This window comes from Heptranchias perlo, chromosome 42 (genome assembly GCF_035084215.1).
Source record: "Heptranchias perlo isolate sHepPer1 chromosome 42, sHepPer1.hap1, whole genome shotgun sequence".
NCBI lineage: Eukaryota > Metazoa > Chordata > Chondrichthyes > Hexanchiformes > Hexanchidae > Heptranchias > Heptranchias perlo.
In genome coordinates, this window is record NC_090366.1 from 12,797,210 (window position 1) to 12,817,186 (window position 19,977).

Sequence of the window (19,977 nt, forward strand, 5' to 3'; positions counted from 1 at the left end):
CTCTATCAAAAACCCTTCATGATTTTGAACACCTCTTGTGTGGTCCAGTGCTGTGTGAGTGCAAGCAGGGCTATTTGAACCTGGGGGGCAGCGCGGCTGAGCTCTCCTCTCGCCCTGCCCTGTCAATCACCCACGCTATTTCCATCAGGGATCCGAGAGCAGAGACCGTTGGCTAATACCTTTTATTCTTTTACTCGTGTCTTGCGTCTCTGTCTGCCTTCTCCTGGCTCCCCCCACGTCTCGGTGTTTACCAGGCTGACAACTCCACTGTTTCCCTTGACAGGACCCCCTGCTCCGCGAGAACGGGCCTGGGATTGTGCCTCGAAGGCGACAAGAAGATCGAGGGGGCAAGGAGATGGAGAGGCCGGTGTCTCTGCACGAGAAAGGTAACGCTGCCAAACTGGGCGGAGAGCCTCCAGACCGCAACACGAGGGGAGGGGGAGGAACAGTCCGCAGGGGAACGAACCCCTCAAAAATCCTGAGCTCTGTATCTAACCCGTGCTGTACCTGCCCTGGGAGTGTTTGATGGGACAGTGTAGAGGGAGCTTTACTCTGTATCTAACCCTGTACCTGCCCTGGGAGTGTTTGATGGGACAGTGTAGAGGGAGCTTTACTCTGTATCTAACCCGTGCTGTACCTGCCCTGGGAGTGTTTGATGGGACAGTGTAGAGGGAGCTTTACTCTGTATCAAGCCCGCCTACTTCCACCTCCGTAATATCGCCCGTCTCCGCCCCTGCCTCAGCTCATCTGCTGCTGAAACCCTCATCTGTGCCTTTGTTACCTCCAGTCTCGATTATTCCAACGCTCTCCTGCTCGGCCTCCCATCCCCCACCCTCAGCTCATCCAAAACTCTGCTGCCCCCGTATCCTAACTCACACCGAGTCCCGTTCACCCATCACCCCGCTGTGCTCGCTGACCTACACTGGCTCCCGGTCCGGGAACGCCTCGAATTTAAAATTCTCATCCTCGTGTTCAAATCCCTCCTCGCCCCCCCCCTCCCTTTCTCTGTAACCTCCTCCAGCCCCTACGACCCTCCGAGATCTCTGCGCTCCTCCAATTCCGGCCTCTTGCGCATCCTCGATTTCCATCGCTCCACCATTGGCGGCCGTGCCTTCAGCTGCCTGGGCCCTGAGCTCTGGAATTCCCTCCCTAAACCTCTCCGCCTCTCTCTCTCCTCCTTTAAGACGCTCCTTAAAACCTCCCTCTTTGACCAAGCTTTTGGTCACCTGTCCTAATATCTCCTTATGTGGCTCGGTGTCAAATTTTAGTTTGATAAACACTCCTGTGAAGCGCCTTGGGACAATTTATTACGTTAAAGGCGCTATATAAATGCAGGTTGTTATTGTCTGATTGAAACGGGTTGACTTTCTGTTTTCAGTTCATGCCATCTCTCCGATGCAGCTCCTATCTCTCCTCGCCTTGCAACGTAGCCACAGCTTTGGAACGCAGCGTCCGAGGGCCTTGTGCGACTCTCCCCGAACACGTCCAGCTCCTGGCGACCAGCCCTGTCCCCAGCGCCCGCCCACCGATCTGCCCGGGACGTCCGGCCTCCGCAGGTAAAGCTTGAGGTGGTTTCGGCCATGAGGGGGTAGATGCGCGCCATCGTCTGGTGGGACCCCACCTGGCCCCAGGTTCTGCCCCCTGGGTCGGCCGACACAATATTGTCATATAATCCCTACTGCCCTTATTGAGTTGTCATAGATTATTGTCATATATAATTTCACACAAGTTGGAGGACTGGGAATCACTGAAACATCTGGTTAATATTCGTTATTAAATCTTGTCAATAAAACACACCCCCTTACATGCAGTGTATGAGAGATAGGTACCGATTATACTCACGTACCTAGGGCTCCTGCAGGAGGTCGCAAGCATGTGTTCTTGACTCCGCAAAACTAAATTGAAGTTTCCCGGGCGCTCCAGTGTGTTGCATCTTTCATTGGTTTGATTACGTAGGAGAAATGTGGACACCATCTGTGTGTTTGCTGTTGACACGTTGGCCTGTTTTATTCATTCGTGGGATGTGGGCGTCGCTGGTGAGGCCGGCATTTATTGCCCATCCCTAATTGCCCCTTGAGAAGGTGGTGGTGAGCCGCCTTCTTGAACCGCTGCAGTCCGTGTGGTGAAAATTCTCCCACAGTGCTGTTAGGAAGGGAGTTCCAGGATTTTGACCCAGCGACGATGAAGGAACGGCCGATATATTTCCAAGTCGGGATGGTGTGTGACTTGGAGGGGAACGTGCAGGTGGTGTTGTTCCCATGTGCCTGCTGCTCTTGTCCTTCTAGGTGGTAGAGGTCGCGGGTTTGGGAGGTGCTGTCGAAGAAGCCTTGGCGAGTTGCTGCAGTGCATCCTGTGGATGGTACACACTGCAGCCACTGTGCGCCGGTGGTGAAGGGAGTGAATGTTTAGGGTGGTGGATGGGGTGCCAATCAAGCGGGCTGCTTTGTCCTGGATGGTGTCGAGCTTCTTGAGTGTTGTTGGAGCTGCACTCGTCCAGGCAAGTGGAGAGTATTCCATCACACTCCTGACTTGTGCCTTGTAGATGGTGGAAAGGCTTTGGGGAGTCAGGAGGTGAGTCACTCGCCACAGAATACCCAGCCTCTGACCTGCTCTCGTAGCCACAGTATTTATGTGGCTGGTCCAGTTAAGTTTCTGGTCAATGGTGACCATTTAGTGGTGAGGTTAGGTTCAACCATTTGTTGTTCAGGCCCACTAATGTCTTAAGTTGTTTATCACACTCTGGACATTCCCCATACGAGTGCTCAGGACTTCTCTGTAGTTTTTGAAATCTCATATATGAGCACGAATATGTGGATGTATATTTTTAAAGCTTAGTTATTCCATCTGGTACATCTATACACAATGCATCCAGCCCTCCTAAGTTACATACAAAGTAAAGCTCCCTCTACACTGTCCCATCAAACACTCCAAGGGCAGGTACAGGGTTAGATACAGAGTAAAGCTCCCTCTACACTGTCCCGTCAAACACTCCCAGGGCAGGTACAGGGTTAGATACAGAGTAAAGCTCCCTCTACATTGTCCCATCAAACACTCCCAGGGCAGGTACGGGGTTAGATACAGAGTAAAGCTCCCTCTACATTGTCCCATCAAACACTCCCAGGGCAGGTACAGGGTTAGATACAGAGTAAAGCTCCCTCTACACTGTCCCGTCAAACACTCCCAGGGCAGGTACAGGGTTAGATACAGAGTAAAGCTCCCTCTACACTGTCCCATCAAACACTCCCAGGGTCAGGTACAGGGTTAGATACAGAGTAAAGCTCCCTCTACACTGTCCCATCAAACACTCCCAGGGCAGGTACAGCACGGGTTAGATACAGAGTAAAGCTCCCTCTACATTGTCCCATCAAACACTCCCAGGGCAGGTACGGGGTTAGATACAGAGTAAAGCTCCCTCTACACTGTCCCATCAAACACTCCCAGGGCAGGTACAGGGTTAGATACAGAGTAAAGCTCCCTCTACACTATCCCGTCACATGAATCCTAAAGAGAGGAATCCCATCACCTCTCGTCCTTCTCCTTTCCAGTGAGAACGTTCCTCATGATCGAATCCTCCCCCCAAACCTTAATCTGGTTGCCCTCTTCTGTATCCTTTCAATATCTGCAAGATCCCAGTGTCCAACCCACTTGACAAACCTTGTTCCCTTTTGGATGAACTTTTCCTAATTTGGTTCCTCCCTCCCGACTCTCCACTGTTCTACCCTTGCATGTACCTCTGTAAAATAAGAGTCTCAATGGGGGTAGAGGAGCAGAGGGATCTGAGGGTACAGATACACAAATCACTAAAAGTAGCGACGCAGGTTAATAAGGACATAGAAAAAGCAAACCAAGCACTGGGGTTCATTTCTAGAGGGATAGAATTGAAAAGCAGAGAAGTTATGTTAAACTTGTATAGAACCTTGGTTAGACCACACTTGGAGCACTGTGCACAGTTCTGGTCTCCATATTATAAAAAGGATATAGAGGCACTGGAGAAGGTGCAAAAAATATTTACAAGGATGATACCAGAACTGAGAGGTTATAACTATCAGGAAAGGCTGAACATGCTGGGGCTCTTTTCTCTAGAAAAGAGAAGACTGAGGGGTGACCTGATAGAGGTCTTTAAAATTATGAAGGGGTTCGATAGGTTAGACGTAGAGAAGGTGTCTCCACTTGTGGGGGAGACCAGAACTAGGGGGTCATAAATATAAGATAGTCTCTAATAAATCCAATCGGGAATTCAGGAGAAACTTCTTTACCCAGAGAGTGGTGAGAATGTGGAACTCGCTCCCACAAGGAGTAGTTGAGGTGAATAGTGTAGATGGATTTAAGGGGAAGCTGGATAAACACATGAGGGAGAAAGGAATGGAAGGATATGGTGATAGGGTGAGATGGAGTAGGGAGGGAGGAGGCTCGTGTGGAGCATAAACACCAGGATAGACCAGTTGGGCCGAACGGCCTGTTTCTGTGCTGTCCGCTCTATTTAATTCCTGTTGCTACTCTTGCAGTAATGGCTGCTCCTTGCACACTCTGGCAGAGATGGAGAAGAAGCTACGAGCAGCAATGGCAGAGAAGGAACGGCTCCTCAAGGCCCGGGTAAGGATTGGAACCTCCGGACTCTTGGGGCGGACGGGATTGCTGGCGTCCAACACGTTTGTCGCGGGGTCGGGGGCTCGGGTGGGTGGGTGTTGTGACTGGAGGACTGCAACGTTACCGGGGCTAAAAGGGTTAAATTACGAGGACAGGTTGCACAGACTGGGCTTGTATTCCCTCGAGTGTAGAAGATTAAGGGGTGATCCAATCGAGGGGTTTAAGATGATTAAAGGATTCGATAGGGTCGATAGAGAGAAACTATTTCCTCTGGTGGGGGGAGTCCAGAACAAGGAGGCAGAACCTTAAAATTAGAGCCAGGCCGTTCAGGGGTGATGTCGGGAAGCACTTCCTCACACAAAGGGGAGTGGGAATCTGGAACTCTCCCCCAAAAAGCTGTTGAGGCCGGGGGTCAATTGGAAATGTCAAAACTGAGATGGATAGATTTTTGTTGGGTGAGGGGATTAAGGGTTACAGAACCAAGGCGGGTAAATGGAGTTAAGATACAGATCAGCTGCGATCTAACTGAATGGCGGAACAGGCTCGAGGGGCTGAATGGCCTCCTTCTGTTCCGAGTGGTCCTAAATACAGTCCAATGCATGAGGTCGGGGGTGAAGCTGTAGTACCGCCCTGTTGCCCAGCAGATGGCGCCGTTGGACCGTAGGGGGAACTTTGACCTCCCCCTAATGACCTCTGACCTCCCTCCTCCCAGGCACAGTGCGACCCTTAAATGGCCACTTTTATTGGTCATAAAGAAAAATGACGGTCGGCAATAGTTTAATTGCTGTGAAAATTAACGCCAAGTCGCTCGCTGGCCTCGTGCCTCACTATCTCTGCGACCGCCAGCCCTACGACCCCCTCCCGACACCCCTGAACTCTCCCACGTCCCCTCCCTTCGCCCCGCCATTGGCGGCCATGCCTTCACCCTCCTTAAAACCCCACCACCCCCCCCTTTCAACCAAGCTTCTGGTCACCTGTCCCAACACCTCCTTAAGTGGCTCGGGCGCCAAATTTCTGTCCGATTAACGTCCCTGTGAAGCGCCTTGGGACGTTTTACTCCCTTTAAGGGCGCCCTATAAATGCAAGTCCGTGGGCTCTGTGACCCAGTAACTTCGGTGTGATTCGGGCATGAGTAGTTATTTAACAACCAAACTTAATAGATTGACTCACAACAGTAATTCAACTTGAGAAGCAAGTAATACGACCAGGTTCACAGGCCCAAGATGATCAGACTTGACCTCCGTAGGCTGCCTGCAGCTATGGGCTTCTGACTGTCATCTTGAGCTCCAAGCTTCGGGGAGGGAGCATGACCCCATCTTTTACGCTATTTGCTTGCTTTGTTCTGCACGCAAGTATCCCCGGCCTTATCTCCTGGTCGTAAACTAACCCACCAGGCTGATTCCACGCCACCAACACGAGGTGAGCTGTTTCAGACGGCGGAGCTAATCTCCTCGAGCTGCATCTCCGTTGTCACGAGCCGCTGCTGTTCCCCCCCCCCGCGGAAGGAACGGGCCTCTTGCTTACCTGTGCCTCACGGCCCTGCGTGCCCTGTTTCGCTCCGTAATTCTCACTTGCCTAAGCAGTCTTTCGGTGTTGTCTATCCTGCCGAACCTCGGCCTCGTCCTCCCTGCTTTTCCTGCTTCGCGAACTGTCTTTGCTTTCACGGGGACGCCGAACTGGCCGCTGTTTGTTTTTAAACCATGTTTACCTGTAGGAGGCCCAGAGGAGAGCTCGGGAGGAGGCCCAGAGAGGAGAGAAGGTGTTGAATGGGGAGTCTGTGGTTTCCGATCCCCAGACCCCGGCATGCTCAGTTCGGCATGAGGTACGTTTTGGGCGTTGGGCTATCGTGACTCTGGATAGTTTGCTTGTCTCCGATGAGCCCCTAAACCCCAGATAGTGTTGCTGGTCACTCAACTATCTCGAGGGAACGCCAAGGGAATTAAGAGAATGTACTGCAGTTTAGTTCGTCTACTAGATGTACCCCCCCGTGCCCTTGTGTAATCTTAGTCTTAAGAAGGCACAGCTTAAAACTACGGCAGACGTTAATTTACTCTTGAGCTGCTAAACCCATTTCTTAAGAACAAGCAAATTGCGTGTTTTTACAGTAGTTAAGATTCGTGGGGTAGATAATGATAAATTAATCGGAATTTCAGTGCTTAACCAGGACGATACCAGAACTGAGAGGTTATAACTATCAGGAAAGGCTGAACAGGCTCTTTCTCTAGAAAAGAGAAGGCTGAGGGGTGACCTGATAGAGGTCTTTAAGATTATGAAAGGGTTTCGATAGGGTAGACGTAGAGAAGATGTTTCACTTGTGGGGAGAGACCAGAACTAGAGGACCATAAATATAAGATAGTCACTAATAAATCCAATCGGGAATTCAGGAGAAACTTCTTTACCCAGAGAGTGGTGAGAATGTGGAACTCGCTCCCACAAGGAGTAGTTGACGTGAATAGTGTAGATGGATTTAAGGGGAAGCTGGATAAACACATGAGGGAGAAAGGAATCGAAGGATATGGTGAGAGGGTGAGATGAAGTAGGGAGGGAGGAGGCTCGTGTGGAGCATAAACACCGGGATAGACCAGTTGGGCCGAATGGCCTGTTTCTGTGCTGCGAATTCTATATAACTATGATAGAAGTAACCCTCTCAAGGAGGAGAGAGGCACTCATTTGAAAAGACAGTCTGAGAATTAATGTAAAAAAAATGACTGGCATTAATAACAAGATTTTTTTTTAAAAAAGACTAGTAATAAACTCCCATTTTGTTCACATCCCAAAAGATGTTTGTATTTGAATTGAGTGGCTTGATTTTTTTTCCCCCCCTCGACACCAGTTTCTGATACACATATCCTAAAAGATGTTTGTATTTGAATTGAATGGCTTGATTTTCCCCCCCTCGACACCAGTTTCTGATACACATATCCTAAAAGATGTTTGTATTTGAATTGAGTGGCTAGATTTTTCCCCCCTTGACACCAGTCTCTGACAAACCAACTGAACTCGTAACCCCAGAATATTATAACACAATTAAAGAAGTCAGTCTGTGCACCTTGCAGGAATGAAAGGGCAAAGTATATCCAGTCGATGCTGTTAGAGATTATCACTGGTTAATAGGGAGTCTGTCACCTTTTCTGTGGGGATCGTTTTATCAGATATGAGTGATTCCTCTTTTATTTGTACAGTTTCTCTGCCTCCCCCGCCAAGTGTTGAGTTAGTGGGTCTCGGTGAGCATGGCCGCAGACGTGTTATAGTTGGCCTCAGTGCCAGGGATGGGGGGGAAATCGTCCAGGGCTCCTGCTCACGAACACTATCCAGTGACCGCTCCCCTCGGCTGGAAAGTACGTGTTGGGGGGGCGGGCATCAGGATTTGGGCCAGGGCCACGAAAAGCTCTCCCTTTCCCCACCCCGTGGTCGAATATCCTGGTTTTAGAAAAAAAAATTGCCATCTGGAGCCAGGCATGAAGAACGGGTCACCTCTAGCTCTGGAATGTACCCCAACTAACCCCCCCACGCACCCCCAAAAAGGAAGGAGGGTGGAAGAGACTGGCGTATTTCATCCCAATGATACGGGCGGGGTCACGGAGTGTTCTTGGGCGGCCAGTGGCCATTTTGTTTTTCTCACCAATCTCTCTCTCTCCACAGAAAAACCTCTGCGTTCGCCGGGCACCGATCGTCAAGCCGACCTTTGACCTGCGCTCCCACGTGGAAGCTTCCGGCCACGGCGTGGAGGGCTGCCGCCACCTGGCAATGGCGGGCAAGGTGTGCCGCGGGTACCTCACCAAAATGGGCGGCCGGATCAAGACGTGGAGGAAGAGATGGTTTGTGTTCGATGGCGCCAAGCGGCGTTTGGCGTACTTCGCAGGTACGGACCCCAGCGACCTCTGCCCCCGACTACGCCCGGGCGTCGAGGGGCAACACCAACCCAGAATGTTCCACCATCCTGGCTCTGTGGGTCTCTCTCTCTCTCTCTCTCTCTCTCTTGCCTCTGAGTCAGAAGGTCGTGGGTTCGAGCCCCCGCTCCGGAGACTCGAGCCCCGTAATCCAGGCCCGACACTCCCCCAGCGCCAGTACTGAGGGAGCGCCGCACTGTCGGAGGTGCCGTCTTTCGGACGAGACGTTAAACCGAGCCCCCCCCGGTCTGCCCCTCTCAGTTGGGACGTGAAAGATCCCACGGCCGCTGTTTCGAAGAAGAGCAGGGGGAGTTCTCCCCGGTGTCCTGGGGCCAATGTTTATCCCTCAACCAATGAAGCAACATAGATGACCTGGTCATTTATCACATTGCTGTTTGTGGGATCTTGCTGTGCACAAATTGGCTGTTGAGTTTCCTCTTTTCCCCCGCCCGCCCCTTTTTTTTTAAGATGTTAAGTCTATCCTGGGTCACGATTCCAAAAGTGATGGCTGCCTACCCGGAAATCTCACTCAACTAGCTATTCCGCTACAGTGGCATCACAACTCGAGCCTGACCTCGTCTCCGCCCGACATGTTTAATCTCCGACCGTTCCCTAGTGACTCCCTGCTTCGGCAGGAGGGGTGAGGGGGGGAAGAGATGGAGGTAGGAGACCCTGGCCAGTTATGCTGACGCCTCCGAGGTGACGCCACTTAGATGGAGTTATTCGACCTTGTGGGTAATCGCAGCCCAGCCAGATGTCCACCCGCACCTTCCCGCAGGAGTTGCTGGATTCCAACCAGGAGACGGAACCCTGGCTGAGTTTTCCCCCCCTCCTACTCCCCCAAACACCCAAGAATATTGAAGCCCCTACTTGTCCTGTTTTGAAATCTGCTGCTACAACCCAACCCAGGGGTAGGATCTGGACTCATTCACTCTGCAATGTCAAACTATTCCTCCGCCCCGTCTGCTGCTGAAACCCTCATCCCTGCCTTTGTTACCTCCAGACTCGACTATTCCAGCGCTCTCCCTGACCGGCCTCCCATCTCCCACCCTCCGTAAGCTCCAGCTCATCCAAAACTCTGCTGCCCCCCCGTATCCTAACTCGCACCGAGTCCCGTTCACCCATCACCCCCTGGTGCTCGCTGACCTCCCAGTCTGACAACACCTCGATTTTAAAATTCTCATCCTCCTGTTCAAATCCCCTCCGTGGCCTCCTCGCCCGCCCCCCCCCTCCCTATCTCTGTAACCTCCTCCAGCCCCTACGACCCTCCGAGATCTCTGCGCTCCTCCAATTCCGGCCTCTTGTCCATCCCCCGATTCCCATCGCTCCACCATTGGCGGCCGTGCCTTCAGCTGCCTGGGCCCTGAGCTCTGGAATTCCCTCCCTAAACCTCTCCGTCTCTCTCTCTCCTCCTTTAAGACGCTCCTTAAAACCTACCTCTTTGACCAAGCTTTTGGTCACCTGTCCTAATATCTCCTGATGTGGCTCGGTGCCAAATTTTGTCTGATTTATGCTTCTGTGAAGAGCCTCGGGGATGTTTTATAACGTGAAAGGCGCTATATAAATGCAAGTTGTCGTAATGGCCAACAGTGACTTTGGTTTCCATCTGTAGACAAGCAGGAGATGAAACTCAAAGGTGTCATCTACTTCCAGGCCATCGAGGAGGTCTACATTGACCATTTACGCAGTGCCCCTAAGGTAAGCTGTGGCTGCTCTGGTCCTTTTTTGTTTCCTAATTGGGAGGGAGTCCGTTTCGACGATAATTCGGCAGCCCGGGCGTTGGGCGAGGGCACGGTTGGAGGAGGCAAATCGAGAGGGGGCTAGAAGACGGCAAGATTTGGGATTTTCCTGGAGGCGGGAAGGGAAGGGAAGGAGGGACGAGCTCAACGGTCCTGGGAAAGACCGAGTTGGCCCGTTGAGTCTCTGAGTCAACGCGAGTGAGGACGAAGAGCGGGTAGAGGGAATCACAGTAGGTGCAACGCAGAAGGAGGCCATTTGGCCCATCCTGCCTGTGCTGGCTCTTTGAAAGAGCTATCCCAATTAGTCCCTCTTTTCCCCCCCTGCTGTAGCCCTGCAAATTTTTCCTTTTCAACTATTCATCCAATTCCCCTTTTGAAAGTTACTATTGAATCTGCTCCCACCGCTATTACTCAAGGCCGTTTCGAAGAATTAAAGTGTAGTCATACGACAGGCGTGGTTTATTTTCGATACGTGTAAGATTAATTTAGATGTAGCGGCCACTGAACCGTTGGATTAAGATTGACTTTAAAGCGATGGTCAGTTTAGACAATAAAGCCTAATTCAGAGAGATTCCAGAGCGTCAGTTGGCCGGTAAGTTCGGCAGAAGTGACTCACAGACAGGCAGATAACCTCTCCGTTCATTCCGCAGAGGCGGCCCCTGGGAGTTAAGCATTTGCCTGAGAGAGAGGTACTTGGAGGAGCTGCACTGGTCAAGGGGAAATAATAACTTGTTAAAACACAATTCGATTTAGGGTCTGATCAATCAAGTACAGAGCTCAGAACTGTGCCGTGTTCGAATTCTCCAGCGAAAATCTGCACGGTTTTTGTCGAATGTATAACAAGAACAATACAGCACCTTTAACGTAGTAAAACGTCCCGAGGGGCTTCACAGGAGTGAAAACCAAACAAAAATTTGTCACCGAGCCACATAAGGAGATATCAGGACAGGTGACCAAAAGCTCGGTCGAAGAGGTAGGTTTTAAGGAGCGTCTTAAAGGAGGAGAGAGAGAGGCGGAGAGGTTTAGGGAGGGAATTCCAGAGCTCAGGGCCCAGGCGGCTGAAGGCACGGCCGCCAATGGTGGAGCGATTAAAATCGGGCCAGAATTGGGGGAGCGCAGAGATCTCGGAGGGTCGTAGGGGCTGGAGGAGGTGACACAGAGATAGGGAGGGGGGACGAGGAGGCCACGGAAGGATTTGAACAGGAGGATGAGAATTTTGCAATACTGGCTATCAAGTGTTTGTTTATACTTAATAAGTCTGTAAATATCTAACATTCAACAGGTGAAACAGCGATTTACTTGTACTTCTCTCAATTTAGTATCCGCTGCTCACGATGGGGTCTCTCCTCTACATCGGGGAGACCAGACGCAGAGTGGCCGATCGCTTTGCCGAGCGCCCTCCGCTCAGTCCGCAAGTGTGACCCCTGACCTGCCGGCCGCTTGCCATTTTAATTCCCCGTCCCACTCTGACCTCTCTGTCCTCGGCCTCTTACTCTGCTCCAAAGAAGCTCGAGGAACAGCACCTCGTCTTTCGAATTAGGCACTTTACAACCTTCCGGACTCGACACCGATTTCAATAACTTCAGATCGTAACCACTGCTCCCGTTTTCTGGTAGAGCCCGGTGCTGGTAATGGTCCTGCTGTTGCCTTTAACGCCTCGTCCAGCCCCATCTCTTGTTTCTTCACTTGTCCCATGTCTCGCACCATCATCCCTCTTGTCATTTAATCACTCCTGCCCCCCGACCTTATCGCGGACCTTCCCTTTTCGTTCTTCCCTTTCCTCCCCCAGCCCCCCCCCAATTTTCCCCGACTCTGACCTTGCTTAAAAAATGTTTCATCTTCAACTTCTTCCAGTTCTGACGAAAGCTCGTCGGCCTGAAAGTTTAACTGTTTCTCTCTCCCCGCAGACGCTGCCGAGTATTTCCGGCATTTTCTGTTTTTATTTCAGATTCCCACCTGCAGTATTTTGCTTTTAACATTTTAATGCTGTTGTTTTGAGTCAATTGTACATAAGAAGACCCTCTAACAAGGGTACAGTTTATTCTAAATAAATTTGCTATATGGCCTGGTTACCGTCTCCTAGTTCAGGGCACACAAACCCAATTGGCTTCACTCACTGTTTCTTGTCCCCTCCCCATCCAGAGTCCGAACCCACTTTTGACGTTCTGCTTGAAGACCTACGATCGCCTCTTCTACTTGGTAGCCCCGACTGATGTGGCTTTGAGGATCTGGATGGAAGTGATTCTGACTGCGGTGGAGGGGACCAGTCAGTTTTAAAGGAACCTCTGTCGTCCAGGATGGTTCAAGGGCAATAAATTGGTGTTCTTGGAACTTTGAACTCACCTGGCCCCCCCCGCAATGCCAACTCAATACAACCTCAACTCAAATTACAACCTCGTCAGCTCCTCAGATTGTTCCTCTTCTGCTTTCAAACAGGAAACTCGATTTTGTGTGCTTTTAAAATACACGAAGCTCAAATTACCATGGTGAGTTTTTCCAGACTTGACGCATGTTTTATAAATCCAGATCTGGGCCCCATTCGGATGGTTCTAGAAGTTCTTGAGTGCAAGGGCTGATGCCTCTGTGAATTGGGTGCTGGTACACTCAAGATGGTGGCTTCGGAGGCACTGCTACTCATGTTAGAGCTGGTACACCCAAGATGGTGGCTTCGGAGGCACTGGTACTCATATTAGAGCTGGTACTCACAAGATGGTGGCTTCGGAGGCACTGCTACTCATGTTAGAGCTGGTACACCCAAGATGGTGGCTTCGGAGGCACTGGTACTCATATTAGAGCTGGTACACTGAAGATGGTGGCTCCAGACTCACCGATGCACGTTAGCACCGGTACACTCAAGATGGTGGCTGCCATTGTTGCACAACAGTCTGGATCAGTGCTGGTACACTCAAGATGGCAGCTACAAAACCCCGTCGACGTCTACTTTTAAAGCCAGTGCTGGTACACTCAAGATGGCGGCTGCAAAGCTTAAATTGAAACGGTCAGGGCAAGAGGTGAATTTGACTCTCCATTCATGTGCCAGCCTTTAAATACAACCTGATCACTTTCGTTGGATCTCAAATATTCAGGCGGTGGGTCGGATATTTGGTCCAACTGAGACCATTCTCTCAACCTGGTCCAACGCATTATGGGGCCACTCAGATTCCTCAGCTTGCGTTCCACCCTGCTGGAAATCGTTGCGGGAATCAACGGAGGAAACTCGTTTGCAGTTTATTCGTGAATTTCTTTTGAAGATTTTATTTTTACCGACTGGTTTCCATTGTCCCTTTGCGGCAAATGGGGAGAGAGAGAGCCCCAATATCGGGAAGGCCCAATGAGCACTTTTGCTGTTAAGGCCTCCGTGGACTTCTCGATGGTGGTGGGAGTTGGGCTGTGTTTTTTTTTTGGTGGATTTTGTGCAAATTTACACGGGGGATGTTGGTGCTGGAAATTGAATCTTTTCCTATTTCAGGCACCCAGTGGTAGAATTAAGAGCATCCCATAGTTCACTATGTATCTAACCCCCTGTACCTGCCCTGGGAGTGTTTGATGGGACAGTGTAGAGGGAGCTTTACTCTGTATCTAACCCTGTACCTGCCCTGGGAGTGTTTGATGGGACAGTGTAGAGGGAGCTTTACTCTGTATCTAACCCTGTACCTGCCCTGGGAGTGTTTGATGGGACAGTGTAGAGGGAGCTTTACTCTGTATCTAACCCTATACCTGCCCTGGGAGTGTTTGATGGGACAGTGTAGAGGGAGCTTTACTCTGTATCTAACCCTGTACCTGCCCGGGGAGTGTTTGATGGGACAGTGTAGAGGGAGCTTTACTCTGTATCTAACCCTGTACCTGCCCTGGGAGTGTTTGACGGGACAGTGTAGAGGGAGCTTTACTCTGTATCTAACCCTGTACCTGCCCTGGGAGTGTTTGATGGGACAGTGTAGAGGGAGCTTTACTCTGTATCTAACCCCGTGCTGTACCTGCCCTGGGAGTGTTTGACTCTGTGGTATGTTTACCTCCATAAAAGCATCTAAGTGATGTTCAGGGGATGTAACCATGGCGATAAGTGGATGGTACGGTCGGGTTTGTCCACTACAGTGATGGGGATTGTGTGTACAATAATCCCAGTTCCACCTTCTGGTCCATTGGGATATTCTAGGCAAACTGAACTTGAGGTGAGAGCTGTAACGAGGGCAGTTATTAATGGGGTCGTGTATGTGCGTGTGATGGAGTGATTCTTTTTTTTTAAAAAAAGGCTCATTTTGTCCTTATTTTAATGTAAATTATGCGATCGACAGCCATGTGTTACATTTTAATATATTTATGGTTCTAAAGACAAGGTAATCCTATCCCACCATCTTTGGCCTGGTTTGCCTTTTGGTTCTCCGTAGCTTCTCTGGCCAGTGCGTTTGTGAGTTGTAGGAAAATCTGGGCGGTCCCCCTCCCCCGCGCGCCCCCCCGCTCTTGCTTGTGCTGTTTTTGGCCAGAGTGGTCATTGGAAATCCAATAAATGTTTAGCACTGCCCCTTGGGGGCGACTGGGAGAATCAGCCAGGGGGCACCAATACCCTACTGGCACTCACTGGCCAAGCTCCTCGAGCACCGATTTGCTGAGGTACACTCATCGTGTGACCTGCGCGCGCCCCCCCACCCCTGGCGAGAATCCTGGGACACCTTCCTCCCCTCCCTCTCTTCCGCACCAGCTCGGTTCTTGCATGGCCCCTTCCCCGCGGCCAATCGGAAAGCGAGCAGACTCTTCCAAAGGGCCATTTTATTCCCCTCTCCCAACCCCGATCTCCGATATTTTGACAGCGAATTAACAGAAGTTAATTCGCTGTCAAACACACACAATCTTTTTTAATGCCCCCACCCCCCCCCCGTGACTTTTCTCCCTGGGGGAGGGGTGGGGAGATTAATCGTTAGTTGGGGGGAGCAATCCTGGAGGGTTGGCAACCCCACTCTTGCCGGAAACGGTGAGAGTTTAAGCAGATTGGAAGCAGGGGAAATGGGAGAGAAACCGTCCAACATAAGAACCAGGCCAAGTTTGAGCAGGAGGGTAACTGGAGGTGCGAAACTTTCTCTATTGAGGTGTGCTCGCACTGTAGAAGGAGTGAATGTAACTGTTTTATATTATTGTACATTTGTTTATATATAAATGAGACTTTTCCCTTCTTTGGACTGTTACAAAACGTAGATCATCCAACTGTAGCTCAGGAATTATGTTGACGTCTATGATTCATTGGGAGAATTCTATTTGGGGGAAGTGGGAGAAATGGCTTTTGCGTTTTTCCTCATGGAATTGTTCCTTTTAGTTGGGGTTTGGTCCATTGGGATTCTGTACATTGGGAGTGAATGGGAAGGGGTTTGGTCCATTGGGATTCTATACAATGGGAGTGAATGGGAAGGGGTTTGGACCATTGGGATTCTGTACAATGGGAGTGAATGGGAAGGGGTTTGGTCCATTGGGATTCTGTACATTGGGAGTGAATGGGAAGGGGTTTGGTCCATTGGGATTCTGTACAATGGGAGTGAATGGGAAGGGGTTTGGTCCATTTGGGATTCTGTACAATGGGAGTGAATGGGAAGGGGTTTGGTCCATTGGGATTCTGTACAATGGGAGTGAATGGGAAGGGGTTTGGTCCATTGGGATTCTGTACAATGGGAGTGAATGGGAAGGGGTTTGGTCCATTTGGGATTCTGTACAATGGGAGTGAATGGGAAGGGGTTTGGTCCATTGGGATTCTGTACATTGGGAGTGAATGGGAAGGGGTTTGGTCCATTGGGATTCTGTACAATGGGAGTGAATGGGAAGGGGTTTGGACCATTGGGATTCTGTACATTGGGAGTGAATGGGAAGGGGTTTGGTCCATTGGGATTCTGTACAATGGGAGTGAATGGGAAGGGGTTTGGTCCATTGGGATTCTGTACATTGGGAGTGAATGGGAAGGGGTTTGATCCATTGGGATTCTGTACATTGGGAGTGAATGGGAAGGGATTTGATCCATTGGACATTTAAAACTGACATTTCCCTAATATATTGTTGCTAAATATAAAAAGGAATGATTTAGGAAACTATCCTTTAGGCCTTGGTTTGTTGAATGTTGGAACGGGAAGAGCCTGGTCTATGGGCACTGATCTATCCTTCCAATTGGAGGGGCCGGAATTTTAACTGCTCTGATCTCATCATGGGATCTTACTGTGTGGTGTTGTCCTGAGCCCAGCTGAAATAAAGGAATGTTGCTGGACTCTCCGGCCTTCCATTTGCTCCCTGCCTGGCATTCATACTTTGTTTCTGCTCCTGCAATGATTTTGAGGGAATGGTCACTGGTGGGGAGGAAGGGCCTTCGTTCAGTTCCACGTCCCTGAAAGATCACTGAGCAGGTCATGTCCAATAGGGTAATACTGAGGATTTAGACACCAGGGTGCAAATCCAGTTTGGGGTGGGTAGGGGACAGATACATTTTTCATTCAACACCCCCGCCCCCAAATTACGGGCAAAGATCCAACTTGAAATCTCTCCGACTGTTCCTGAACTGCCCAAGAGCGCGTTTATTTGGAGCTTTCTTCCGGGGTTCGGGTTTCGAGGGTTGTGATGACTCTGTAGTTGAATAGCCGGCCACTCATCACTGTGTAGGTTTGCACTTGATTGAACGATCTCTTTGGGTGCTGTATTGGGAGGCTTGAACTGATGTGTATCCCAGCATCAGTCAGCACATATTTGCTTTGCATCGACTCAATTTTGGTCCTTGTAAACTGCTCCTGTTTAGATCAGTCTCTGCAGTGACGGGCTCTCACCACCAGCTCGCACTGCCGCCCGTCCTCCCTGTCTAGAACTAGCTGATCTCCCCACCCTGGCGATGCACAGGGCGTGTTCACCAACAACCTGCATTCATATAGCGCCTTTTAATGTAATAAAACGTCCCAAGGAGCGATTTATCAGACAAAATTTGACACCGAGCCACATAAGGAGATATTAGGACAGGTGATCAAAAGCTTGGTCGGAGAGGTAGGTTTTCAGGAGCGTCTTAAAAGGAGGAGAGGTTTAGAGAGGGAATTCCAGAGCTTGGGGCCCAGGCAGCTGAAGGCACGGCCGCCAATGGTGGAGCGATTAAAATCGGGGGATGCGCAAGAGGCCAGAATTGGAGGAGCGCAGAGATCTCGGAGGGTCGTAGGAGTTTCCAGAGATGGGGGGATAAAAGGCGGGTGGTCAGATATGGGATTGAAGTGTACTCAGACGGTGCAGTGTCCCATTCGTCCTGGCGCTGGGAGTGTCGGCCTGGATTAGGGGGCTCAAGTCTCTGGAGTGGGGGCTCGAACCCACGACCTTCTGACTCACAGGCGAGCATGCTGCCAACGAGTCACGGCTGACACTCACTCAAGGCTTGTAAACCATCAAGTTTCACCTAAAGCCAAGAGCTGGCAGCTGGTGTTTGGTTTTCTCTGTGAGAAAGTTTATTCAGGAATACAGACCGTTAAGTCAACATGTTTTGGGAACACACTGATCCGGAAAATGGGGAATCATATTTCAAGCAACTCACCTTGTGAAATATTCGGAGAAAACCGGAAGGAGCAGATTTGGTACCAAGTCTGACACAGGGGCTGTTGCTTTCCTCAGCCAGAGGGGAGCAAATTCTGCGTTTTGTGTGTGTATTAAATGCACGTTATACAAAGGAACAGGAGGAGGCCGTTCAGCCCCTCGAGCCTGTCCCACCCTTCAATTCGATCATGGTTGATCTGTATTTTAACTCCATTTACCCGCCTTGCTTCTGTAACCCTTAATCCCCTCACCCAACAAAACTCAATCTCAGTTTTGAAATTTTCAATTGACCCCCGGCCTCAACAGACTTTTTGGGGGGAGAGAGAGTTCCAGATTCCCACTCCCACTTTGTGTGAAGAAGTGCTTACCGACATCACCCCTGAACGGCCTGGCTCTAATTTTAAGGCTATGCCCTTTTGTTTACAGGGCAGCCAATTTGCGCACAGCAAGATCCCACAACCAGCAATGAGATAACGACCGGAGAATCTGTTTTAGTCACGTTTGGTTGAGGGATAAATATTGGCCCCAGGACACCGGGGAGAACTCTCCCCTGCTCTTAAAAAAAATCCCATGTCGCTTTTTGACGTCCAACCGAGAGGGGCAGACGGTTTGACGACTCGTCCGAAAGACGGAGCCTCCGACAGTGCAGCACTCCCTCTGTGCCGGCACTGGGAGCGTCAGCCTGACTTCTGTGCTCAAGTCTCTGGAGTGGGGGCTCGAACCCACGACCTTCTGAATCAGAGGCGAGAGAGAGTGCTGCCCACTGAGAGACGGCTGACATGCGTACGATACAGAACCGTGGGGCCTGAACACGTCCGCAATGACCTCTACCTGTAACAACCCTGACCAGAGGCAGCATCGTTCCATAAAACAATCATCTATTACCAGTCAGCCATCCAGATTTGACTTTGTGTGATTGAAATGTCCTGTTAATGGCCAGGATTGTTCTAAATGTCTATTTTTAAGTCTGCCCTGCTTGTAGTTCCGTGAATTAAAGATATCTCACATGCAGGAGGCGAGGAATTCGCTGTGTCGCTCACTGGAGATTCATACCAAACATCAGTCGGACACTAAGGCCCTTGTCCCTTTAAGAAGGCAGCGATTCCCTGAGCAAATACAGGAGCGCGGCCAAGTCCCGAGTGCTGGATTAACGGGGCGGTGCTGACACTGGGCAACAGCTGGCTTGAGGCACCAGGGATCGCACTCAGCAGGTCAAACGCTGACGTAACCAAATACCTTCGTGTGCCTCCCGCAGCCAGTCAGCCAGACTGACTCAGGACGACTGCCCACTCACCGTTTACTGTCAAACCTCGTTACTGAGCAGTCCGGGTGATCGCGAGACTTCCGAACACGTCTGGGACGACTCTCCTTTGGCCCTTGCTAGTTTCTTTCTCCTCTGGAGGCATTACTGGCCGACAGTGCCACAGGAAATTCCCCAGGAGAGGGAGGCCCTATTTCCCACAGCAGAGGGGTCAGCAACCAGAGGGCGTAGATTTAAAGTAATTGGTCGAAGGATTATGGTGGGGGGGGGAGCTGAGGAGACATTTTTTCACCCAGAGGGGGTCTGGAACTCACTGCCTGAGAGGGTGGGAGAGACAGAAACCCTCGGCTCATTTAAAAAGTACTTGGATGTGCATTTGAAGTGCTGTAACCTGCAGGGCTACGGACCAAGAGCAGGAAAGTGGGATGAGACTGGATTAATCTGCCTGGATAACGGGTTCAAATCGAGATCTACAAGAGAAGGCGGTCGCTCCCCTGTCTGGGACGGGTCGTTAAACTGAGGCCCCGTCTGATGTTAATGATCCCACTATTGGAAGAAGAGCAGAGGGGGAGGGCGGGGGGATGTTCTACCCGGTGTCTTGGACCAAGATTCATCCCTCAACCAACATCATTAAAAAACTGATTAACTGGTCCTTCACCTCAGTGCTGTTTGTGGGACCTTGCTGACCTGGAATGACTGTGTCATTTGCCTAGACAGTAACAGTAACATCATCTTGTAATTCAGTCATTGTGTCAATTGCTGTGAGACATTGCAATTATAATATCTCAACTATAAAGCTAGCTATTGGGTCCGGAGAACAAAAGTCCCTCGGCTCTACGCAAATCCTTTAAAATGATTTTATTGCTAGTAGGTAACCCCCCCCTGGCATTGCTCACGGTGCGAGAGGGAGGGGGGGGCGCAGGAAAAGATCGGAGATCCAAATTAAAATGGAGTCAAATATAACCGCACA

The 19,977-nt window shown here is 50.5% G+C and overlaps 1 protein-coding gene across 7 annotated transcripts in view; it reads left to right on the top strand.

Moving 5' to 3' along the window:
• LOC137306213 (pleckstrin homology-like domain family B member 1) overlaps positions 1-18,750 on the top strand; it is a 29,403-nt gene extending 10,653 nt beyond the window's left edge. For 6 of the 7 annotated variants that reach the window (XM_067975320.1, XM_067975317.1, XM_067975318.1 and 3 more), the window contains 7 exons: positions 284-386; positions 1,379-1,556; positions 4,506-4,593; positions 6,302-6,409; positions 8,230-8,449; positions 10,090-10,175; positions 12,359-13,830. In XM_067975320.1, the coding sequence (XP_067831421.1) occupies positions 284-386; positions 1,379-1,556; positions 4,506-4,593; positions 6,302-6,409; positions 8,230-8,449; positions 10,090-10,175; positions 12,359-12,493 (918 nt within the window). In that variant the 3' untranslated portion in view covers positions 12,494-13,830. Of the gene's footprint in view, positions 1-283; positions 387-1,378; positions 1,557-4,505; positions 4,594-6,301; positions 6,410-8,229; positions 8,450-10,089; positions 10,176-12,358; positions 13,831-18,172 lie in introns of those variants that run through there. The other variant, XR_010958842.1, reaches the window with a different exon arrangement.
• Positions 18,751-19,977: the final 1,227 nt, after the last annotated feature.